Source organism: Dipodomys spectabilis, unplaced genomic scaffold, assembly GCF_019054845.1.
Source record: "Dipodomys spectabilis isolate Male_0828 unplaced genomic scaffold, ASM1905484v1 ptg000210l, whole genome shotgun sequence".
In the NCBI taxonomy this organism is placed as follows: Eukaryota; Metazoa; Chordata; class Mammalia; order Rodentia; family Heteromyidae; genus Dipodomys; species Dipodomys spectabilis.
In genome coordinates this window covers 4,842,630-4,865,157 of record NW_024870887.1, presented here as the reverse complement: position 1 = coordinate 4,865,157, position 22,528 = coordinate 4,842,630, and the positions used below count along the sequence as shown (strand labels likewise).

General features: G+C 40.2%; 1 protein-coding gene across 2 annotated transcripts in view; it reads right to left on the bottom strand.

The window, feature by feature from the left end:
* Spdya (speedy/RINGO cell cycle regulator family member A) overlaps positions 1-22,461 on the bottom strand; it is a 42,414-nt gene extending 19,953 nt beyond the window's left edge. Inside the window, exons 1-5 of one of the 2 annotated variants that reach the window (XR_006150163.1) lie at positions 22,209-22,455; positions 18,793-18,851; positions 13,593-13,678; positions 8,699-8,870; positions 1,642-1,939 (exon numbers count right to left, since the gene is read on the bottom strand). Coding sequence is in view for 1 of the 2 variants with exons in the window: in XM_042696713.1 (XP_042552647.1) it covers positions 1,642-1,939; positions 8,699-8,870; positions 13,593-13,678; positions 18,793-18,851; positions 22,209-22,443 (850 nt within the window). In the remaining variant the exon portion in view is untranslated. Of the gene's footprint in view, positions 1-1,641; positions 1,940-8,698; positions 8,871-13,592; positions 13,679-18,792; positions 18,852-22,208 lie in introns of both variants that reach the window. The other variant, XM_042696713.1, reaches the window with a different exon arrangement.
* Positions 22,462-22,528: the final 67 nt, after the last annotated feature.

Below are 22,528 nucleotides of genomic sequence, written 5' to 3'. Positions count from 1 at the left end.
AGTAAAATATAATAATTATAGTAGGAATTCAAGCTCAATCTATAGTCAAGAGACCTGGGTTCAAATATTACTTTACCCTCTCTCTTCATTTTTCTGGATGCTTTACTTACTCTCATAGGGACATGGTAAAATTTAATCAATGAAATTCTGAAATAATGCAGGTCTGTTAATTTCTCATGATAGAAAGAACCACAAGAGGGCTGGGAAGGTGGCTCAGTGGTAGAGCGCTTGCCTTGCGTGCTCAAGGCCCTGGGTTCGATTCCTCAGCACCACATAAGAAAAAAGAAAAAAGCCAGAAGTGGCACTATGGCTCAAGTGGTAGAGCGCTAGTCTTGAGCTGAAGAACTGAGGGACAGTGCCCAGCCCAGAGTTCAGGCCCCACGACCGGACCCCCCAAAAAAAAAAAAAACAACAGTAAGAACCACAAGAAATTGATCTTTAGATGTCCTACTCTTCAAACAGGTAAAGATCTACAAGACTATAAAGTAAAAAGGATCACAATGATAGAATATTACTCTAGTCTTCTTTCAAATCCAGAAAAGAAATAATCTATATAAAATAATTTGAAGTTTCCAGTGTTGTTAATATACTTTTTTTTTTTTTTTTTGGGTCCAGTCGTGGGGCTTGAACTCTGGGTCTGGGCGCTGTCCCTCAGCTCTTCAGCTCAAGGCTAGTGCTCTACCACTTGAGCTACAGCACCACTTCCGGCTTTTTTCTTTTTGCTTATGTGGTACTGAGGAATCGAACCCAGGGCCTCAGGCATGCAAGGCAAGCACTCTACCACTGAGCCACCTTCCCAGCCCCTGTTAATATACTTTTAAATTATATAATAAAATTGCTTTTTCATATATCGAAGCACTTAGATCCCAACAAAAATAAATTAAAAATGCAAATAAATTATGCCATTTATGTCAGGATAAGGTTTTCTAAGACTAAGACATGGAAAAATGCTTTATTATAAATGAATAAAAGTTGTTCTAGCCTGGCAACAGTGGCTCACACCTATAATCCTAGCTACTCTGAAGGCTGAGATCTGAGGATCACGGTTCAAAGCTAGCCCGGGCAGGAAAAGTCTGTGAGACTCTTATCTCCAATAAGCCACTAGAAAACTGGAAGTGGCGCTGTGGCTCAAGAGGCAGAGTGGTCGCTTTGAACTGAAGAGCTGAGGGACAGTGCCTAGGCCCAGAGTTCAAGCCCCACGACCGACAAGAAAAAAGTAAAAAAAAAGCAAAAAAAAGCTGGTCTACCTATAATATGGGTCTTATTGTGTTAGCAATAAAAAACTATATTGAAGGAAACCAATAGTTGGATAATAAGGTTATAAGTACATTTATTTTTTTACTTGGAATACCTTTTGAGTAAAATAAACATTTCAAAGAAATGGTTCAAGCTCTAATATGTAAGCTTCATGTGTATTAAGTTTCAATTTAACATATCATATAAAAATCCTCTTGGTTTATGTAGCTGACATAAAACTGGTAAAGATATAGAGAAAAAGGTGATGAAAAGGGGGGAAAACTCCAATACTAATTTAACTTAGTGATACAGTATATAAATCATTATATATTACTAGCTGTAATGCCTGACTAGAGCTCAATAAATAATGTATAAATTTAATTACGTTTTATCACTGAATCATACCTTGAGAATAGTTATAAGCTTGAGATGGTTCACTTATTATGTCCATTGAAAATGAACCGTGTGAGTCCTGAGATTGTTTTTCCATCATTAATACTGTATCGCTGGATGAGGATGAGGATGAAGACAATCCTAGTCTCACATATCTCCCTTTTTTACCACAGAGTGAACAATCCACGGGTGTGGCACTGGGTCCCCGGGGCAGTTGAACTTCATCTCTGTTGTAGTTTCTAACAGCTCCACTGTGATGCACAGAGCGTTCTCGTTGCCAGATATAATGAGTTGGTGCAATGGCCATAACCTATGGTGAAAAGATTACTATTAGATTAATAAAGGGTTTTTTTTTTATTTCGTTTTATTGTCAGTTGTGGGGCTTGAACTCTGAGCCTGAGCCCTGTTTCTCAACTCTTCAGCTCAAGGTTAGTGCTCTATCATTTGAGCCACAGCACAACTTCTGGCTTTCTGGAGATAAGAGTCTCACAGATTTCTCTGCCTGGGCTGACTTTGAACTATGATCCCCAGAACTCAGCCTCCTGAGTAGCTAGGATTACAGGGGTGAGCCACTGGGGCATGGCCTCTTAGTTCTCTTTTTTTTTTTTGGACCGGTCATGGGGCCTGAACTCTGGGCCTGGGCGCTGTCCCTCAGCTTTTCAGCTCAAAGCTAGCGCTCTACCACTTGAGCCACAGCGCCACTTCCGGCTTTTTTCTTTTTGCTTATGTGGTGCTGAGGAATGGAACCCAGGGCCTCAGGCATGCAAGGCAAGCGCTCTACCACTGAGCCACCTTCCCAGCCCCTCTTAGTTCTCTTTTTATGTTTAAAACAAAAACATTTCCTGCCAAATTGTGGTCCTTCAGATATTGAAAAACAACTGGCAAGCTTCATAAATCTCCAGATCCTTCTATTGTTCTCCATATAGCATTGTACGTTGGAGATTTAGCTCTAGTCTACTTGTGCTTCAGTTGATATTCAATTGCTGGTCAATGTTCTTTTTTTTTTTTTTTTTGTCGGTCATGGGGCTTGAACTCTGGGCCTGGGCACTGTCCCTCAGCTCTTCAGCTCAAGGCGAGCGCTCTGCCACTTGAGCTATAGCGTCACTTCCGGTTTTCTGGTGATTTATTGGAGATAGGAGTCTCACGGTCTTTCCTGCCCTGTCTGGCTTTGAACTGTGATCCTCAGATCTCAGCCTCCTGAGTAGCTAGGATTATAGGCGTGAGCCACCAGTGCCCGGCTCAATGTTCTTCTTAAAGTATGTTATACAGAGACAAATGTGATATTTTAGCTATAATCTGATAATTACCTTATCTTCTCTGAAACTTAAGAATAAACTTTTTTCTAAGTTTAATTACATAATTTAATTTTCAGCTACAACAGCCTTTTTGTCTTTTATATACACACTATTAAACTACATCATTATCTTTGGTTGCCAGCAGCTGAAGTGATTCTAGTTCTAACAGCATGCACTATGCTGGAGTTAAAATGCCTGTACCTGAGTGAGTGGGGGATTTGCCATAAGCTGATGTCCTCTAAGTGCTCTTAGCCTGACAGCTCTACAGGGACTGAAACATTTACTTACAAAAAATTTAAATGGGCAAATATGTCCCACTGTCACTTTTTTGGGGGGGAGGAGGATCAGTTTGGCTTGAACCACTGGGCCTGGATGCTGTCCCAGAGCTCTTCAGCTCAAGGCTAGCACTCTACCATTTGAGCCACAGCACCACTTCCCCTGTTACTTCTAAGGATGACATCAAGTGTGCAAATTATTTTTTTTTAATTTAAAAAGATTTTTATATGTAGCCCAGGCTGGTCTAGACCTCATTATGTAGCCCAAGCTGGCCTCCCAGTGGTTATTCTGGCTCAGCCATCTGAGTGCTCGAATTATATGCACTCAGTATCTCTGGTTAATTATTTGTTCCTGAACTGGGGACTAGAGAATGACAAAGAAACAAAAACAAACATGAGCTCATGAGCTTGAGTGCCTGTCTAGCAACTGTCAAGGTGGGGAGTTCAAACCTCAGGACCAGGGCTGGGAAGGTGGCTCAGTGGTAGAGTGCTTGCCTTGCATGCATGAGGCCCTGGGTTCGATTCTTCAGCACCACATAAGCAGAAAAAGCCGGAAGTGGCGCTGTGACTCAAGTGGTAGAGGGCTAACCTTGAGCTGAAGAGCTGAGGGACAGTGTCCAGGCCCAGAGTTCAGGCCCCACAACCGGCAAACACTGCCCCCACCCAAAAAAAAACCCCCAAAACCTCAGGACCACAAACAATCTGGACTCAGTACTCTGAAACCAAAACCAGTCCAGTTCAAATACCTTAATGATGTTCCACTGAGTAGGCTTCATATACTCAACTGTCCATTGTTTTTCATTGAATTTAATAATGTAAAGGCTTGGCTTGACAGTCTTCTGCTATTTCTGAATTGGTACATTTCTCCCAAGAGTGTAAAATCCTTCTAATTCAATCTACAAATATGCATATTTGTTGTATTTTCTTCATTAATAAACACAGTTAATGTTAGGGAAATGAACCCTAAGATATGTATTCAAATGTTTCTTTTCTTTCATGCGATTGTTCTAATACATAAGATTATTTCTTTGTTGCTCTGTATGTCCCTCTCCCACAGTATAACCCCTGCTTTCACTGTATTTGATGTCGGTATAATTTGTGGAGGGGAAGGGGGAAAACAAATCGTTTAAATAGGGATACAGGTGGACCCATTGCAACAATGAGATGTACAAGTCGTTATGTCGAAAACGAACTTTGTAACTTTGGTACGGGGAGCAGGGGGAGGTGGATGGGGTGGGGGGTGGGGATTGGGTGGGGAAGGACGATGGGAAGGGATGGGGAAACAAAGGAGGAGGCTACAATGCTTGATAAGAAATGTACTCATTATCTTGCCCATGTAATTGTAACCCCTCTGTACAGTATTTTCACAATAAAATAAATAAATAAATAAACACAGTCAATTCTGTGACATACCACCAATCCTCACTCAGGTTTGATACTAATCCATTTATTGGTTCCTTTGGCCTATAGTCATTTAACCAGGTAGGATTCTATTTAATTACAAAATTATCTGAACCAGTACCAGGGCTTACAGTGATTATCACTCTCCATTTAATGTTCTATAATTTTTCTTTAGTTTGTAACTGTAGTAAAAACTAAAACATTTGACAAAAATAACTCATTTTAAAATTTATAGTGTAGCCGGGCGCTGGTGGCTCACGCCTGTAATCCTAGTTACTCAGGAGGCTGAGATCTGAGGATCGCGGTTCAAAGCCAGCCCGGGCAGGAAAGACCGTGAGACTCCTATCTCCAATAAACCACCAGAAAACCGGAAGTGGCGCTGTAGCTCAAGTGGTAGAGCGCTCGCCTTGAGCTGAAGAGTTGAGGGACAGTGCCCAGGCCCAGAGTTCAAGCCCCACGACTGACAAAAAAAAAAAAAAATTTATAGTGTACTATTGGTTTATTTTAGTAAACTTTGGTACCAATAAATCTTAGTGAGAGCCCTAACTGTGGTTCAAGTGACAGAGTACTTGTTTCACAGGCTCTGAATTCAAATCTCACACTGTACCTCCTGAAAGAAAAGAAAAAGGTGGGTGGCAGGTGACTCACTACTATAATCATAGCTATTTAGGAGGCTGAAATCAGAGAATCACAGTTCAAAGCCAGCCCAGCAGGAAAGTTTGTGAGACGCTAATTTTCAGTTAGCTAGCAAAAACTGAAATAGAGCTGTGGCTCAAGTGGCAGGTCACTAGCTTTGAGCAAAAAAGCTAAAGGACGGGGCTGGGAAGGTAGCTCAGTGGTAGAGCGCTTGCCTTGCATGCCTGAGGCCCTGGGTTCGATTTCCCAGCACCACATAAGCAAAAAGAAAAAAGCTGGAAGTGGTGTTGTGGCTCAAGTGGTAGAGCGCTAGCCTTGAGCTGAAGAGCTGAGGGACAGTGCCCAGGCCCAGAGTTCAGGCCCCACGACTGGACCCCCCCCCCCAAAAAAAAGCTAAAGGACAACACCCAAGGCCCTGACTTCAAGCCCCAATACTGGCATAATAAAAGAGAAAGAAAGAGAAAGAGGGAGGGAGGGAGGAACAAAGGAAGGAAAAAAAATAAGGATGTCATATGCAAATATAAGAATTTTAAATATATTCTATGTAAAAAAATATTTTAAACTTCATTTTCTTTGTTTTTCTTCCTTTTTTGTGGAGCAGTATACTGAATCCATAGACTTGAACATGCTTTGCAAATGCTCCATCCCTGAGCCATATTTTCAGTCCTGCTTAGGTTTTTATAACATATTTAAATTTAGTTAAATTACATACTCTGCTGTTGGCTCCAGTCCTTGGAGCTTAAAATTTTATATACTTTAGTGGAAATTATTATTAAGCTACAAGAAAATATACATTGATATATTTTAGTATATACCACCTTTTATAATATACTGATGATGTTTTATTTATTTATTTATTTTATTTTTTTGTGGGGGGGTCCAGTCGTGGGGCCTGAACTCTGGGCCTGGGCACTGTCCCTCAGCTCTTCAGCTCAAGGCTAGCGCTCTACCACTTGAGCGACAGCGCCACTTCCGGCTTTTTTCTTTTTGCTTATGTGGTGCTGAGGAATCGAACCAAGGGCTCTGGCATGCAAGGCAAGTGCTCTACCACTGAGCCACCTTCCCAGCCCCTGATGATATTTTAGACAGGAGGCACAGACTACAGTTAGAATACTAGACAAAGCCAGGTGCTGGTGGCTCACACCTGTAATCCTAGCTACTTAGGAATCTGAGATCTGAGGATTGCAGTTCAAAGCCAGCCTGGGCAGGAAAGTCCATGAGACTCTTATCCATAATTAACCACCAAAAAACCAGAAGTAGCATTGTGGCTCAACGTGGTATTGCACTAGCTTTGAGCAAAAAGAGGTTAGGGGACAGTGCTCAAGCCCTGAGTTCAAGCCCTATGACTGACCAGAAGCAACAAAAAAAAAGAATACTATACAAGCTGGGCACAGGTGGTTCATGCCTATAATTCTAGCTACTCAGGAGGCTGAGATTTGCAAGCTCACAGTTTGAAGCCAACTCAGGCAGAAAAGTCTGCCTGACTCCAAATAACCAACAAAAAGCCAGGCTAGAGATGCAACTCAGCAGGGAGAAGGCCAGCTGTGAACCTTGAGTTTAAATCCCAGTACTGCCCAAGAAAAATAATATTATATAAGTAGCCTGATCTAAAAAACAGAAAGGAGTACTTTTAATTACTGTGCTTCAAAATTCAAACAACAACCCAAATTGTACGTGTGTGTGTGTTTGTGTGTGTCCGTCTTGGGGCTTGAACTCAGGGTATGGGCACTGGGCACTGTCCCTGAGCTGCTTTTTCTCAAGGCTAGTACTCCTCCACTTGAGCCACAGCACCACTTCTGGCTTTTTCTGTTTATATTCTGAAGAATTGAACCCAGGGCTTCATGCATGCACTCTTAGCACTAAACCACATTCCCAGCCACTTCTAGCTTTTTGAGTAGTTTATTAGAGTTAAGAGTCTCCTGGGCTTTCCTGCCTGGCTGGCTTTGAACCATGATCCTCAGATCTCAGTCTCCTGAGTAGCTAGGCTTATAGGTATGAGCTACCAATGACCAGCACAAGTTGTACTTTTTTTTTTGTTGTTGGTCATGGGACTTGAACTCTGGGCCTGGGCACTATCCCTCAGCTCTTCAGCTCAAGGCAAGCGCTCTACCAGTTGAGCCACAGCGCCACTTCTGGTTTTCTTCCCTGGCTGGCTTTGAACCTCAATCCTCAGATCTCAGCCTCCCGAGAAGCTAAGATTACAGGCATGAGCCGCCGAACCTGGCACAAGTTGTACTTTTGATAATGATCTAGGTTAATGTACTACTCAGATATATATGAAAAAACAGAAACAGAAATACATTTAAGACCAAAAAGAGCCAGGCACCGGTGGCTCACACCTGTAATCCTAGCTACTCAGGAGGCTGAGATCTGAGGATGGAGGTTCAAAGCCAACCTAGACAGGAAAGTCCATGAGACTCTTATCTCCAATAAACCACTTAAAAAAAAAAAAAAAAACAAAACCGAAGTGGCAATATGGCTCAAGTGGTAGAGTGCTTGCCTTGAGCTGAAGAGCTCAGGGACAGTGCCTAAACCCAGAGTTCAAGCCCCACAACTGACAAAACAACAACAACAAAATCTGATTATACAAAGTAATATTTATCAAAATGAACTCCAGGAAATGAAAACAAGGTTTTTTTTCTTTTTTCTTTTTGGGTCCGGTCGTGAGGCCTGAACTCTGGGCCTGGGCACTGTCCCTCAGCTCTTCAGCTCAAGGCTAGCGCTCTACCACTTGAGCCACAGTGCCACTTCTGGCTTTTTTCTTTTTGCTTATGTGGTGCTGAGGAATCGAACCCAGGGCCTCTGGCATGCAAGGCAAGCGCTCTACCACTGAGTCACCTTCCCAGCCCCTTTTCTTTTATTTTTGTTCTTTATTTTTGTTTATATGTCTTTGGGAGTATGTGAAATGGTGGGACAAAGGGTAACAAATGCAGCAATGGTACTCACTGGACACTATGAAGAAAATTAACGATACAACTTGTGGATGGGATGGGAGGGAAAAACTGAGAGACAGTGAGGGAAGGGGTGACACTGTCCAAAAAGAAATGTACCCCTCTGTCCATCACCTTTATAATAACAATTAAAAAAAGCATTAAAAAAAAGTAACCTATATCTTAGCACTCAGAAGACTGAGGAAGGAGGATTGTGAATTCCAGGCCAGACTGGGCTATATAGTGAAATACTGTCTCAAAACATCAAAAGGGGGGGGGGGGGCAGGATCGGGTAGGGGGTGGTGGTGGTGGGGGTATGGGAACGGATGGGAAGGGAAAACAAAGGAGGAGGCAACAATGCTTGATAAGAAATGTACTCATTATCTTGCTCATGTAATTGTAATCCCTCTGTACGGTATTTTCACAATAAAAAAGGGAAAAAACACATCAAAGCAAAAATGAATTAAATAAATAAAAATAAGGAAAATTAGACAATACAAAGATTACATATGAAGTATTTTGAAATCCTTACCTCTTCACAGCACCGCCTACTTACAATAGCCCTATAGTCAATTCTATCCCAGAGCTGGTCCCTTAACTTTAAGAAATTAGGGAACAATTTCCTCCAATTTTTCCCTAAAGCCCATGGGAAAATCTCATACTTGGATTCTTCTTCATCTTCTTCAACTGTATTAGCCAGATACCTAACAAAGAGGACCAATGACCAAAAAAAAAAAAAAAAATGTAAGGACAGGAAAAGCAGTGATGTTTAAATTTATTCTAAGAAATGCATATTAAAATATCAGAGATATAGTGAATTTTACCTTCTTGGGTTCAGGTATGCAATTAAGTCACTTGGAAGCAATCTGATCTTTTTAGTTTTCATTTCTTAGTTGGATCTGGAGCAATGTTCAGTCTGAAACTTTATTTCCCATTTCTGAGACAAGACCCTCCTGAGTTTCTACATACATACACATGTATATACATGCAAATATGTGTATGTTCTTTGTCTGTGAATTTGGAATCTTTGTTTTAACACATGGTTTTCCTATGTATCCCAAGCTGGCATTGAACTCATGATTCCTAAATGCTGGGATTATAGGCATGTACCATCATGCCTGATTCTGAGCACTTTTCTTTTTCTTTTTTTTCTTTTTCTTTTTTGTAGGTCATGGGACTTGAACTCTGGGCTTGGGTGCTGTCCCTGAGCTCTTCAGCTCAAGGCAAGCACTCTACCACTCTGAGCCACAGCACCACTTCCAGTTTTCTGGTGATTTATTGAAGATAGTCTCACGTTGGCTTTGAACCTTGATCCTCAGCTTTCAGCCTCCTGAGTAGCTAGGATTACAGGTACGAGGTTAGCACTTTTTCTTTGTAATGCTAGAGACTGAATCCAGGACTTCATGTATGCAAGTACTCTACCACTTCAACTATTCCCTCAGCTCTTTGTAGTTTTTCAGAGAGGGTCTAACTTTGCTTGTGCTGTCCTCAAATTTAGGTTCTTCCTGTCTCTCTGAAGCTGTAATTACAGGTATCACCAACATGTTCAGTTTGGATACTTTTCTTTCCTTTATTTTTCTTTTCTGTGCTGTCCTGTGGCTTGAACTCAGGGTCTGAGGTACTACCCCTGAGCATTTTGCTCAAGGCTAGCTATCACTTGAGCCATAACTTCTCTTCTGGCTTTTTGATGGCTAATAGGAGGTAAGAGTCTTATGGATTTTCCTGCCCAAGCTGGCTTTGAACCACGATCCTCAGATTTTAGCCTTCTGAGTAGCTAGGTTTACAGGTATGAGCCACCAGTACTTGGCTTGAATACTTTTCTTAATACTCCATGAACTAAACTAAGTTTTCAAACCAGCTAGTGGGAACAGGCATTGTTATAGTCCTATGTGAACGAATGTTAGGTACTATTTTACCTAGTATTTCTTATCATCTTTTCCTAGACTCAGGTAGTTTCCTTATATACATATGGAAATTTGCTTTTACCAAATACTTGAGGGGGAGGCCAGAAACACATAGAAGCAGAAAAATACAAACCATAATAAGGAGAATAACCAATCAATCAAAATCAGTCTGACACAGTGAAGGACATTAAACAAATGACACTGATTTCATGTGTTAAAAACAGTAGACATATTAAGAATGCAGTTCTAGAGATGAAAATTACAATGTCTCTGAGGAAAAATACACTGAGTTGTATTAATGAGAGATTAATATTGGAAAAGATTTATGAACTAAAGTGACAGTAATTGAATCTAACTAAAATGAAATATATAGGCCAAAAATAGAGGTGAGATAGCCTCAAGAAAATCTAATAAAGATGAAATTGGAATATCTAAAAGGTAGCTAGTTGGCAAAAAATACTTGAAGAAATAATGGCTGTATACGGGTGCCAGTGGCTCATACCTGTAATCCTAGCTACTCAGGAGTCTGAGATCTGAGGATCATGGTTCAAAGCCAGCCCAGGCAGAAAAGTCCATGAGACTCTTATCTTCAATTAAACCAGAAGTGGTGCTGTGGCTCATTTGCCTTGAGCTGAAGAGCTGAGGACAGCGCCCAGGCCCCAAGTTTAAGCCCCACAACCAACTTAAAAAAAATGGTTGTACGAACTTTACAACTTTGGTGAGGGGGGACAGGGGTGGGGTGGGGGGGGTGGGGGGGGAGGATACGAAGGGACAGGAAGGGGAAACAAAGCAGGAGGCTACAATGCTTGATAAGAAATGTGCTCATTATCTTACCCACGTAATTGTAACCCCTCTGTACAGTACTTTCACAATAAAAATATATAAAAAATGGTTGTAAATATTTAAAATTTGACTAAAACCATAAATCCACAAGAAGCTAAATGGGCAAGAAACAATAAAGTACAAGAGATATGAAAAAAATCACATCAAAGTTTATCATCATCCAACTGATCAAAACCAGTGCTAAAGAGAAAATTCTTTTTTTTATTTTTATTTTTTGAGAGTCCTGGGCATTGTTTCTGAGCTTCATTTGCTCAAGGCTAGCACGCTACCAGCTACTACTTGAACCACAGCTTCACTTCCATTTTTTTTCTGTTTATGTGGTACTAAGGAATCAAACTCAGGGCTTCAAGCATGCTAGACAAGAATTCAACTGCTACATTCCCAGCCCAAGAGAATATCTTAAAAGGAATAAAAAAAATGAGACATGTTAAGTAACACTGGTACAAAAGTAAGGATGGAGAAAATTTCCCATGAGAAATAATACAAGCCTCACAAATGACTACTTCCCCCACCCCTCTTTGTCTCAAAGGTAGTGCTCTACCACTTGGAGCCATAGTGCCACTTCGAGTCTTCTGGTGGTTAATTGGAGATAAATCTCATAGACTTCCCTAAACTTCAATCCTGAGATCTCAGCCTCCTGAGTAGCTAGGCTTACAAGCATAAGGCATTGGTGTTGGGCTTGTATTCAAGTATTTGTATGTGGTTTTCTATTTTTCAGTCATACATTCCAAAAAAGTTATTTTGTCTTTTTGGTACTGGAGATTGAATCCATGGTCTTGCATATAGTAAGCAACTGCTCTACCACTGAGCTTAAGTTTTTTTGTTTTCTAGCTGAGTTCTGACCCACAGATTGAAAAACTGTGCTGTAAAAAACTATTTAGCAAATTACAAAGGTAGCATGAATTAATGAGAAATCAATGGAAAAAACAGGAAAATTAATTATAGTCATTTGTCATCATTTGTGTTCAGCAAAACAATCAGTGCATATTACAAGTTTTAAAGATCTACACAGTATATATAGTACACAGTATATATAGAACATTTTTTACAAGATGTTCTATTCACTGTCTAACAATTTAAAAGAGACCATTCTGGCTTAAAAATAAAAACTAAGTAGTGGTAGACAGAAAAATAATAATGGAAGATCAATAATACCAAAATACATGTTGTCTAAGTATAAAGGTAGCATAAGGAAATTCATTGAAAGCTATTTAACAAGGAGGGGTCAGGGGCCAAGCAATGAGAGAACAATAGATGAGATTACTGTGGCTAAATAAAAATAGATGCATGTGCAATTTACCCTGGTGAAAACCATTTTACAATATGTTAAAAAATGAAAAAGAAGGGGCTGGGAAGGTGGCTCAGTGGTAGAGTGCTTGCCTGGCATGCATGAGGCCCTGGGTTCAATTCTTCAGCACCGTATACATAAAAAAAGCCCGAAGTGGCACTGTGGCTCAAGTGGTAGAGCCCTAGCCTTGAGCAAAAGCAGCTCAGGGACAGTGCACAGGCCCTAAGTTCAAGCCCTAGGACCGGCAAAAAAAAAAAGGAAAAAGAAAAATGACAGGAAAGTAAACAGGCTATGGGTAAGAAGGGGAGGGGGGTCTATGGAGAAGGTAGTGATTGAAGTACTTTATATGCGTGTATGAAAATAGAAAAATGAAACTTGCTGAAATCATTTCAATAAGGGGGAGGGGCTAACCACTGGCAGCTTCCCCTGTAATTCTAATACTAAGGAGGCTGAGATCTGAGGATTACCGTTCAAAGCCAATCTGGGTAAAATAGTCTGAGACTATTTTTTGACAGTTGTGGGGCTTGAACTCTGGGCCTGGGCGCTATCCCTCAACTCTTCAGCTAGAGGTGAACACTCTACCACTTGAGCCACAGCACCACTTCTGTTTTCTGGTGATTTCTTGGAGAGAAGAGTCTCATTAACTTTCCTGCCTAGGCTGGCTTTGAACAGTGATTCTCAGATCTCAGAGGCCTCCTGAGTAGCTAGGATTATAGGTGTGAGTCACCAGCATCCGGCTAAACTGAGACTCTTACCTCCAATTAACTAGTAAAAAGCTGGCAATGGAGGTGTGTCTTAAGTGGCAGAGTGCCAGCCTTGAGGAAAAAAGCCAAACAAGAGCAAGAGGCCATGAGCGGAAAGCCCTAGTACTGACCCTCCCCTCCACCAAAATGGGGAGAGCTAGATGTTTGGCTTAAGTGTTAAGAGTGTTAGTTAAAGAGAGAAAAGAGGGAATTGTTTTAAGACGAAGAGGGAAAGAAACAGAGGGAGGTAGCTGGAGTGTACTGTATGTATGTATGAGAACATCACAGTAAGTCCCCCTTTGCAAACTAATGTATGCTAATAAAAAACTTAAAACAATCTAAATCATAGCAGAGGAGAATTTGAAATAATTTATAAGACAGTACTCAAAAATATAGAAGACACAATCTAGTCAAGTGGAATGTTAAACAATAAATCTTAGGCATACAGCATGATAAGGTCAGTAAAAAGAACATAAAAATATCCTATGAAAGTAATAGATGTGTAGCATTTACACAGTAAGGCCTATTCAAAGATATCCATAGTTTTAAACTGGTTCTGTTTTAAATTAAAAGATCATATATATACATCTATATTTATTTACTCATTGTAAATAGCATAAAAAGTTATTTAGCAGAAAGTGTACTTACAGAGCAATAAAGAAATTTATCCTGGTATGCTCATTAATAGTAAATTTAGCTCTCTTGAAATAAACAAAAGTCATAGCCAAAAGATACTATAAAGAAAAGAGTTAGAAATTAATATTTTGCTTTTATAAATAGAACGTTCAAGTTAACTTAAAATTTTCTCATAAATAAGGTAAAGAAGTACTATTCTTATTATAGAATCTTTATTTGACTTTTTTTTGCTTCTTGTAACCAACTCATGTGAAGTGAGTTTTTGACAATTTATTATTAAATAAATGCCTAAATTTTATTATACTTAATAAACTTTTAGGTTAAAAATCCCATAAATTTAGTTGGATTGCCCAATTCTTAATATTTTGCTACAGTTGCTTGATATCTTTGTGTATATATAAATTTTCCTCACATGTTTTTGTGTACTTGAACTCAGGGCCTTGTATCATTGCTTGACTTTTTCCCTCAAGTCTGGCACATCCACTTCCTCTCTCTTAGTAACAGTCATTCATCTTTTTTTTGGTGGGGGGAGAGGGGTAATTAGGGATTGAATTCACGGTCTTTTGCATACTAATATTCTGTATTTGCCATTACTACTATATTCTTTTTTTTTTTTTTTTGCTAGTCCTGGGGCTTGAACTCAGGGCCTAGGCACTGTCCCTGAACTCTGGGTTTGGATGCTGTCCCTCAGCTCTTCAGCTCAAGGCTAGCGCTCTACCACTTGAGCCACAGCGCCACTTCCGGCTTTTTTCTTATGTGGTGCTGAGGAATCGAACCCAGGGCCTCATGCATGCAAGACAAGCGCTCTACCACTGAGCCACCTTCCCAGCCCCCCTGAACTTCTTTTGTTCAAGCTAATGCTCTACCACTTCTGGTAGCCAAAGGACCACTTCTGGCTTTTTCTATTTATGTGGTACTGAGGAAATTTTTATCCAGGGCTTCATGCATGCTAGGCAAGTACTCGATCACTAAGCCACATTCCCAGGCATACTGTATATTCTTTTGAATTTAGCAATTCCATCAAATTTTTAACTTGAGCTCACTTTCTACTATTGGAAACTGTGTTGCCTTAATATATAGCTTGTTTCTTCAAGCCTATTTCTTTAATTATCAGCTTCTGAATTATACAGCACAGACTAAGTAAAAATTTATTCAGGGCTAGTAGATGTCAGTACTTATTTATGTATACTCTAACACTGGAGCCATGGCCCTAGTTTTCAAATACTATTATTTGTATTTTTACAATGCAGCTCTGTCATGAAGCTATTCTCCAGCCACTACACTCACTTGTTAAAGTACTTGTTAAAGTAGCCAGTTGCCACTGGCTCATGCCACCATAATCTTAGCTACTCAGGAAGCTGAGGTCTGAGGATCATGGTTCAAAGCTAGCATAGGCAGAAATGTCTGTGAGACTCTTATCTCCAATTAACCAGAAATCTGAAAGTGGAGGCATGGCTCAACTGGCAGAGCACTTAACCTTGAGCAAAAAAGAAGCTCAGGGACAGTGTCCAAGACCTGAATTCAAGCCCTAAGACTAAAATACACATAAACAGACAGAAACACACACACACACACACACACACACACACACACACACACACACACACACAGAGTGACTTCTCTAAGTGGCCTCAAAAGGGCTGGGAAGGTGGCTCAGTGGTAGAGCGCTTGTCTTGCATGCATGAGGCCCTGGGTTTGATTCCTCAGCACCACACAAGCAAAAAGAAAAAAGCCAGATGTGGTGCTGTGGCTCAAGTGGTAGAATGCTAGCCTTAAGCTGAAGGGCTGAGGGACAGCACCCAGGCCTAGAGTATAAGCCCCACAACTGGACCCCCCCAAAAAAATTGTGGATAAATGGCCTCAAAAATTAGAATCATATGGCTCAATTTTTTTTTTTTTTTTGTCGGTCGTGGGGCTTGAACTCTGGGCCTGGGTGCTGTCCCTCAGCTCTTCAGCTCAAGGCGAGCGCTCTACCACTTGAGCTACAGCGCCACTTCCGGTTTTCTGGTGGTTTATTGGAGATAGGAGTCTCACGGTCTCTCCTGCCCGGGCTGGCTTTGAACCATGATCCTCAGATCTCAGCCTCCTGAGTAGCTAGGATTACAGGCGTGAGCCACCAGCACCCGGCTATATGGCTCAATTTTTGTAGAAAAATAATTTTAAATGTATTTTTTGGCCTGAGGACACATACCAAGATGTGACTATTCAGATTAGAAGCAAGTTAAAAAAAATTAATGTACTATTTTGTTCTCTCAAAATATTTACTCATCCTACAGTCAAAAGATTGGTGAGTAGAGTAATTCCTAGTTTTCCTGTTAACTTCAGGTAAAGGATTCTTTATTTTTTATTTATTTATTTATTTTATTTTGGGTCCGGTCGCGGGGCCTGAACTCTGGGCCTGGGCACTGTCCATCAGCTCTTCAGCTCAAGGCTAGCCCTCTACCACTTGAGCCACAGAGCTACTTCTGGCTTTTTTCTTTTTTTGCTTATGTGGTGCTGAGGAATCGAACCCAGGGCCTTATTTATGCAAGGCAAACGCTCTACCACTGAGCCACCTTCCCAGCCCCTCTTTTTTTTTTTTTTTTGTCAGTTGTGGGGCTTGAACTCTGGGCCTGGGTGCTGTCCCTGAGCTCTTCAGCTCAAGGCAAGTGCTCTACCACTTGAACCACAGCGCCACTTCCAGTTTTCTGGTGGTTAACTGGAGATAAGAGTCTCACCAATTTTCCTGCCTGGGCTGGTTTTGAACCGTGATCCTCAGGTCTCTAGGATTACAGGCTTGAGCTACCAACACCCAGCTCAAGAGTTCTTGAAATAGTGTTGACAGTACAGTACTCTTAGTTACTTTTCAAACACTGCCCTCTGCTGTTTAAAAACTTTAGTGCACTTAAAATTGTAAAGTTTTAAAATAGCTCAACTCCACAAAATGGTTATGTGATATTAAAGCATTACTGCTAACTTTAAAAAGTGTTTGTTTACAATAAAAAATGTACAAAAAATAAACAAGTGTTGGTGACATGATTTCTTTCAATAATATAATTTTTATTTTAGAGACACATTACAAGATATTTGTAGATGTTAGGATGTCTGCAATTTGCCTCAAATAACCCAGACTATTGGTGTAGGGAGTTAAAAGAAATAATTGCCATGAGTTGATTTTTGTAGCAAGCTAGGTAACAGGCACTTGGAATGTCTTTATCTTAAAATTATGCATGTTAAAAAAATTTTTTTTTGTCAGTTGTGGGGCTTGAACTCTGGGCCTGAGTGCTGTCCCTCAGCTCTTCAGCTCAAGGCGAGCACTCTACCACTTGAGCCACAGCACCACTTCAGGTTTTCTAGTGGTTTATTAGAGATAAGAGTCTTGTGAACTTTCCTGCCTGAGCTGGCTTTGAACCACCATCCTCAGATCTCAGCCTCCTGAGTAGCTAGGATTACAGGCATGATCTTGACTTGCATTTGTTTTGGTTTTTTTTTTTTTTCTTTTGTTAGTTGTGGGGCTTGAACTCTGGTCCTGGGCACTGTCCCTCAGCTCTTTAGCTCAAGGTTGGTGCTCTACCACTTGAGCCACAGGGCCACTTCCAGTTTTCTGGTGGATTATTGGAGATAAGAGTTGCACAGTATTTCCTGCACAGGCTAGCCTTGAACCAGTATCCTCAGATGCCAGCCTCCTGCGTAGCTAGGATTACAGGCATGATCCACCACGCCCAGCCTGGTTGTTGTTTGAATAAGGTCTTCGTTTGTACCTTGATCCTATTTATTCTTCCCACTCAGCTGTGATATCAATCATGCCCATGACACCTAGGCTCATTATTGGGTGACATAGGGATCTCATGATTTTTTTTTTGTCAGTTGTGGGGCTTGAATTGTGGGCCTGAGTGCTGTCCCTCAGCTCTTTAGCTCAAGGCGAGCACTCTACCACTTGAGCTACAGTGCCACTTCCGGTTTTCTAGTGGTTTACCGGAGATAAGTCTTATGGAATTCCTGCCAGACCTGGCTTTGAACCACTATCCTCAGATCTCAGCTTCCTGAGTAGCTAGGATTACAGGTGTGAGCCACCAGTGCCGGCTTCATTATTTTTTTTTTTTGTCCAGACCAGTCACAAACTGTAATCTTTCCAAGTAGCTAGGATTACAGGAAGAAGGTACAGTTCCCTTATCTTTGTCATTAATTGTGAAATAAAAATGTTCAATACTAACTTAATGAGTATTTAATAATAAGCTTCTACACATTCCCTTCTCTGTTGGTTTGCACATTTTAAGTGTGATATGAAGTTATGTGTAACTTTCTAGATCACAACCTAACCTAAAATGATATTTACAAAAGTGAAATAGTAACTATTCAACTAACTAAAAAAAATCACAAAAACAAATATTGAAATTTGTGTCAACTAAAATATAGAAACATCACTGGTCTTAAGAAGTTACATATTTTATGTAACATTAATTCCTAAATTAAGCTAAATTTACCCTACAATATTATTGGGATTTATTCTGAGTTACTTAAAAATATTAAAATAAGGCAGTAAGCCGGGCACTGGTGGCTCACGCCTGTAATCCTAGCTACTCAGGAGGCTGAGATCTGATGATCGCGGTTCAAAGCCAGCCCAGGCAGGAGAGACTGTGAGACTCCTATCTCCAATAAACCACCAGAAAACCGGAAGTGGCGCTGTAGCTCAAGTGGTAGAGCGCTCGCCTTGAGCTGAAGAGCTGAGGGACAGCGCCCAGGCCCAGAGTTCAAGCCCCACAACCGACAAAAAATAAAAAATAAAATAAAATAAAATAAAATAAGGCAGTAAGAGACTGCCTTAGTGGGAGGAATCTCAGAATCTATTTTCTACATAGCCTGATAAAAGGAGGGTATTCTAATTAATATATTGAGGCTAGCCAAGTGTGATGGTATGTGTGTGTATAACCTCAGTATTCAAAAGGCAGAAGGACTTCTGGGCTACATGGCAAGAATTTGTCTCAAAAAGAAAGTATTGAGTCTATTGGTTCTTGCTTTCAAGCAAATACACTCATATCTAATCAACAATATTTACTGAATCTATGGTACATACTAATTCCAAAATTTAATGTGTATGCCTTGTAAGAGCAATACAGGCTACCTGTTTACTTAGCTTTAATTAATATAGGAAACTCTAGTAGTCTCATTAAAGTTCTGATGGACTAATAGTGTTAACAAAAATAATTAATGATTATACTGTTATCAACTTTACCTTGTCTGCAATTTTACAGCAGCAGTCCATCCACAAGAAATCTTGAATTAGATCATCATCTACAACAAAAGATAGCTATTAGTTGTGTTTTTTTTTTATTTTTCCTTTTGAAGAATTTAAATGTTTAGAAATCACACAAAAATACCTGGACTAAGATATGGTTTTCAGGATTAAAAAAATCATTGCAAACACTGTACAAAAGACTATCTTGGGGCTGGGAAGGTGGCTCAGTGGTAGAGCACTTGCCTTGCATGCGTGAGGCCCTGGGTTCGATTCCTCAGCACCACATAAGCAGAAAAAAAAAAGCTGGAAGTGGCGCTGTGGCTCAAGTGGTAAAGCGCTAGCCTTGAGCTGAAGAGCTGAGGGACAGCGCCCAGGCCCAGAGTTCAGGCCTACAACCAGGCTCCACCAAAAAAAAAAAAAAAAACTATCTTATCCTTCATCTTCTGATTTGCTATATTCACTATGTATAGCTCAGTTTTAGAGAACAGTATTTTATTGAATATCCACTAGCATGTTGGGTAACTCTAGCTCTTCACTTCTTTTCAAAATCTCTCTTAACAGGTGGAAATGAGGGGGATAAAAACAGGTGGATAAAAGGTAATTGTTTAAAAAATGGCTTAATGAGTACTATTCTAAATATGTTTTACTTTTTTTCTATTCCTTTCTCCTTTTAGGTTCCAGAGTACGTTTAGCTTTAGATTCTATCTTCTATATATCTGTAATTCCATTTATCTACTGTCTAAGTACCTATGAAAAAGGCAATATAAAAAGGTGAAAGATTCACTAGCTATTTAGAACATTCAATTTTGGGAAAATTGAGTATTAGGATAAAAGAATTAACAAAAATGTTAATATCCAAAAAATGTAAAAAACACTTTAATTAAAAATTCTAATATCTATATATATAATCTCAACACATATTGGTAATTATCAGAATCTAGGAAAATCAATTTCCAACCTTAATTCTTTTTCTTTTCTTTTTTTTTTTTTTGGTGGGTCGTAGGGCTTGAACTCTGGGCCTGAGCACTGTCCCTCAGCTCTTCAGCTCAAGGCAAGCGCTCTACCACTTGAGCTACAGCACCACTTCCCCAACCTTAATTCTAAGTAAGAAAAAGCAAATAAATACATCAACTCTTCTTTTTTTTTTTTTTTTGGTCAGTCATGGGGCTTGAAGTCTGGGCTTGGGCACTGTCTCTGCGCTCTTCAGCTCAAGGCGAGCACCCTACTGCTTGAGCCACAGCGCCACTTCCTGTTTTCTAGTGGTTTATTGGAGATAAGAGTCTCATGGACTTTCCTGCCCTTGCTGGTTTTGAACCACGATCATCAGATCTCAGCCTCCTGAATAGCTAAGATTACAGGTGTGAGCAACCAGCGCCCAGCCACATCAACTCATTTCTATGTTTTGCAAGTATTATCAATGTAATGAAGTAACTAGAATGTTTCAAGAGAATATTGTTTCTTGAAAATTAACTTACTAATTCTATTTTTATTTCTCAAATTACCTAACATAGTAGAGACAGATAAACCAACAGTTATAGGTACTAACAAGGTTTGTGAGTAATAATTTTGTTCTTTCACTTTAGCAGTAGTAGGAATTGAATTTGGAAACTCTAGCTATCATTCAACACATCCCACTATACCTAAGCCAGACTTCCAGTCTTCATTCTATTTTTTTTTTTGTCAGTCATGGGGCTTGAACTGTGCACCTGTGCACTGTCCCTCAGTTTTTCAGCTCAAGGCTAGTGCTCTATCACTTGAGCCACAGTACCACTTCCAGTTTTCTGGTGGTTAATTGGAGGTAAGAGTTTTTGGACCATGATCCTCAGATCTCAGCCTCCTGAGGAGCTAGGATTACAGGTGTGAGCCACCAGCACCCAGATCACTATGCTTTTATTTACCCAATTTCCTTCAATGCTCTGGCTTTCCTCATAAGAGGCCTATTATCTGCACCTACCAGATTATGGTGTTTTGTAGATTTGACTTATTCCCACAGGTTTTAGAACCCATGTTTACCACTCCTTATCCTAATCTTTCTACCATGCTATCAATCTCCAAATAAAAATCCCTTTTCCTTCTTCATTAGTAGACAGTAGATGCAGTAGTGTGAGAAATTTCTAGCTGCCTAATTATTAATAAAGTAGAACTGATTCATTATCTGAACAAATTCTGCAATGATAAAAATATTGTTAATTTTTAGCAATAATTCCAAGATATATTGAAACTTTTCTTGGTTAACCAACATTTCCAGTTTGCTTGGTTTTAGTCATGAAAAGTCCTGGGAAACTTGTCAGGACTAATCAGATTGGCTGGCCCCTCACCTGAGTCTGTATGTAGTTTCAGTTTAGGTCAAAACTAAAGACAAAAAACAAAAAAAATTGTGGCTCACACCTCTAATACTAGCTACTAAGGAAGCTAATATCTGAGAATCACAGTTTGAAGCCAGCCCAGGCAGGGAAAGTCCATGACATACTTATCTCCAATTAACTACCAAAAAAGCCAGAAGTAGAGCAGTGGTTCAATTGGTAGAGTGCTAGCCTTGAGCAAAGAAGCTCATAGACAGTGGCCAGGCCCTGAGTTTAAGCTCCAGCGCGTGCACGTGCGCGCGCGCGCGCGCGCGCAAACACACACACACACACACACACACACAGCACTCTCGCTCTTTCTCTCTCACACATCCACACACCAATCTCATGCTATTAACCTAAATTCCTGGATTGCTCAGATCTATACTTGATAGAAGCTAGCTGAGTCTGAATTTGTAATCCATAAAACAAGTAAAATAAACATTCAGTATAAAAACAAGTCTATAGGGGCTGGGAAGGTGGCTCAGTGGTAGAGCGCATGCCTTGCATGCTTGAGGCCCTGGGTTCGATTCCTTAGCACCACATAAGCAAAATGAAAAAAGCCGGAAGTGGCGCTGTGGCTCAAGTGGTAGAGTGCTAGCCTTGAGCTGAAGAGCTGAGGGACAGCGCCCAGGCTCAGAGTTCAGGCCCCACTACCGGACCCCAAAAAAAAACCAAAAAAACAAACAAACAAAAAAAAAACAAGTCTATAAATAAATTTTCTTAGAGGTGGGAAATTTTGGCACAGGAAATACCATAATCTTTGACCATTTTGGTAATGATAAAATAGATGTTTACACTCTCTCTTTTTCTCTCTCTGTTCGTTTCTAGCTCTTGCTCTTGCTCTTCTTTTCTAGCTCTGTCTGCTCTCTCTCTCTGCTCTAGCTCTTTCCTCTCTCTTTCCCAGCCACGTGGAGTGCCAACCTTGCCTGGTCCCAGCAGGTCCACTGAATAAACCTACCCCTTACCTGAAAAAGAAAAAAAAAAAAAAAAAAAAAAAATAGATGTTTACATTCTAGTTTGTATGTACTTTATATGACACTACTAAATGAGTTAAGGTTTAAAACCTACCAAACAATTTAAAGAAAGCAGTCATTTCCTGACGCTGTATTACTAAACAAGGTCCTTTGGGGCATTTAGATTTGTTGTTATTATGTGTATTTTTTTCAGATGCTTGCCAACTATCTTTAAAAATAGGACGCTTTAGATTAATGGGTTTTCTAGACTGATGCACTCTATTTGGTCCTGATTTTACATGAACAGTGACAGTAGGTGGCGTCTCACAACACATCTGATTGTGCCTCATTCTGGTTTTCCAAGATTCCTGCAAAAATAAAACAGACAATTATTTATCACACTCATTAATTTCTGTATAAAAAGAAATTGGATGA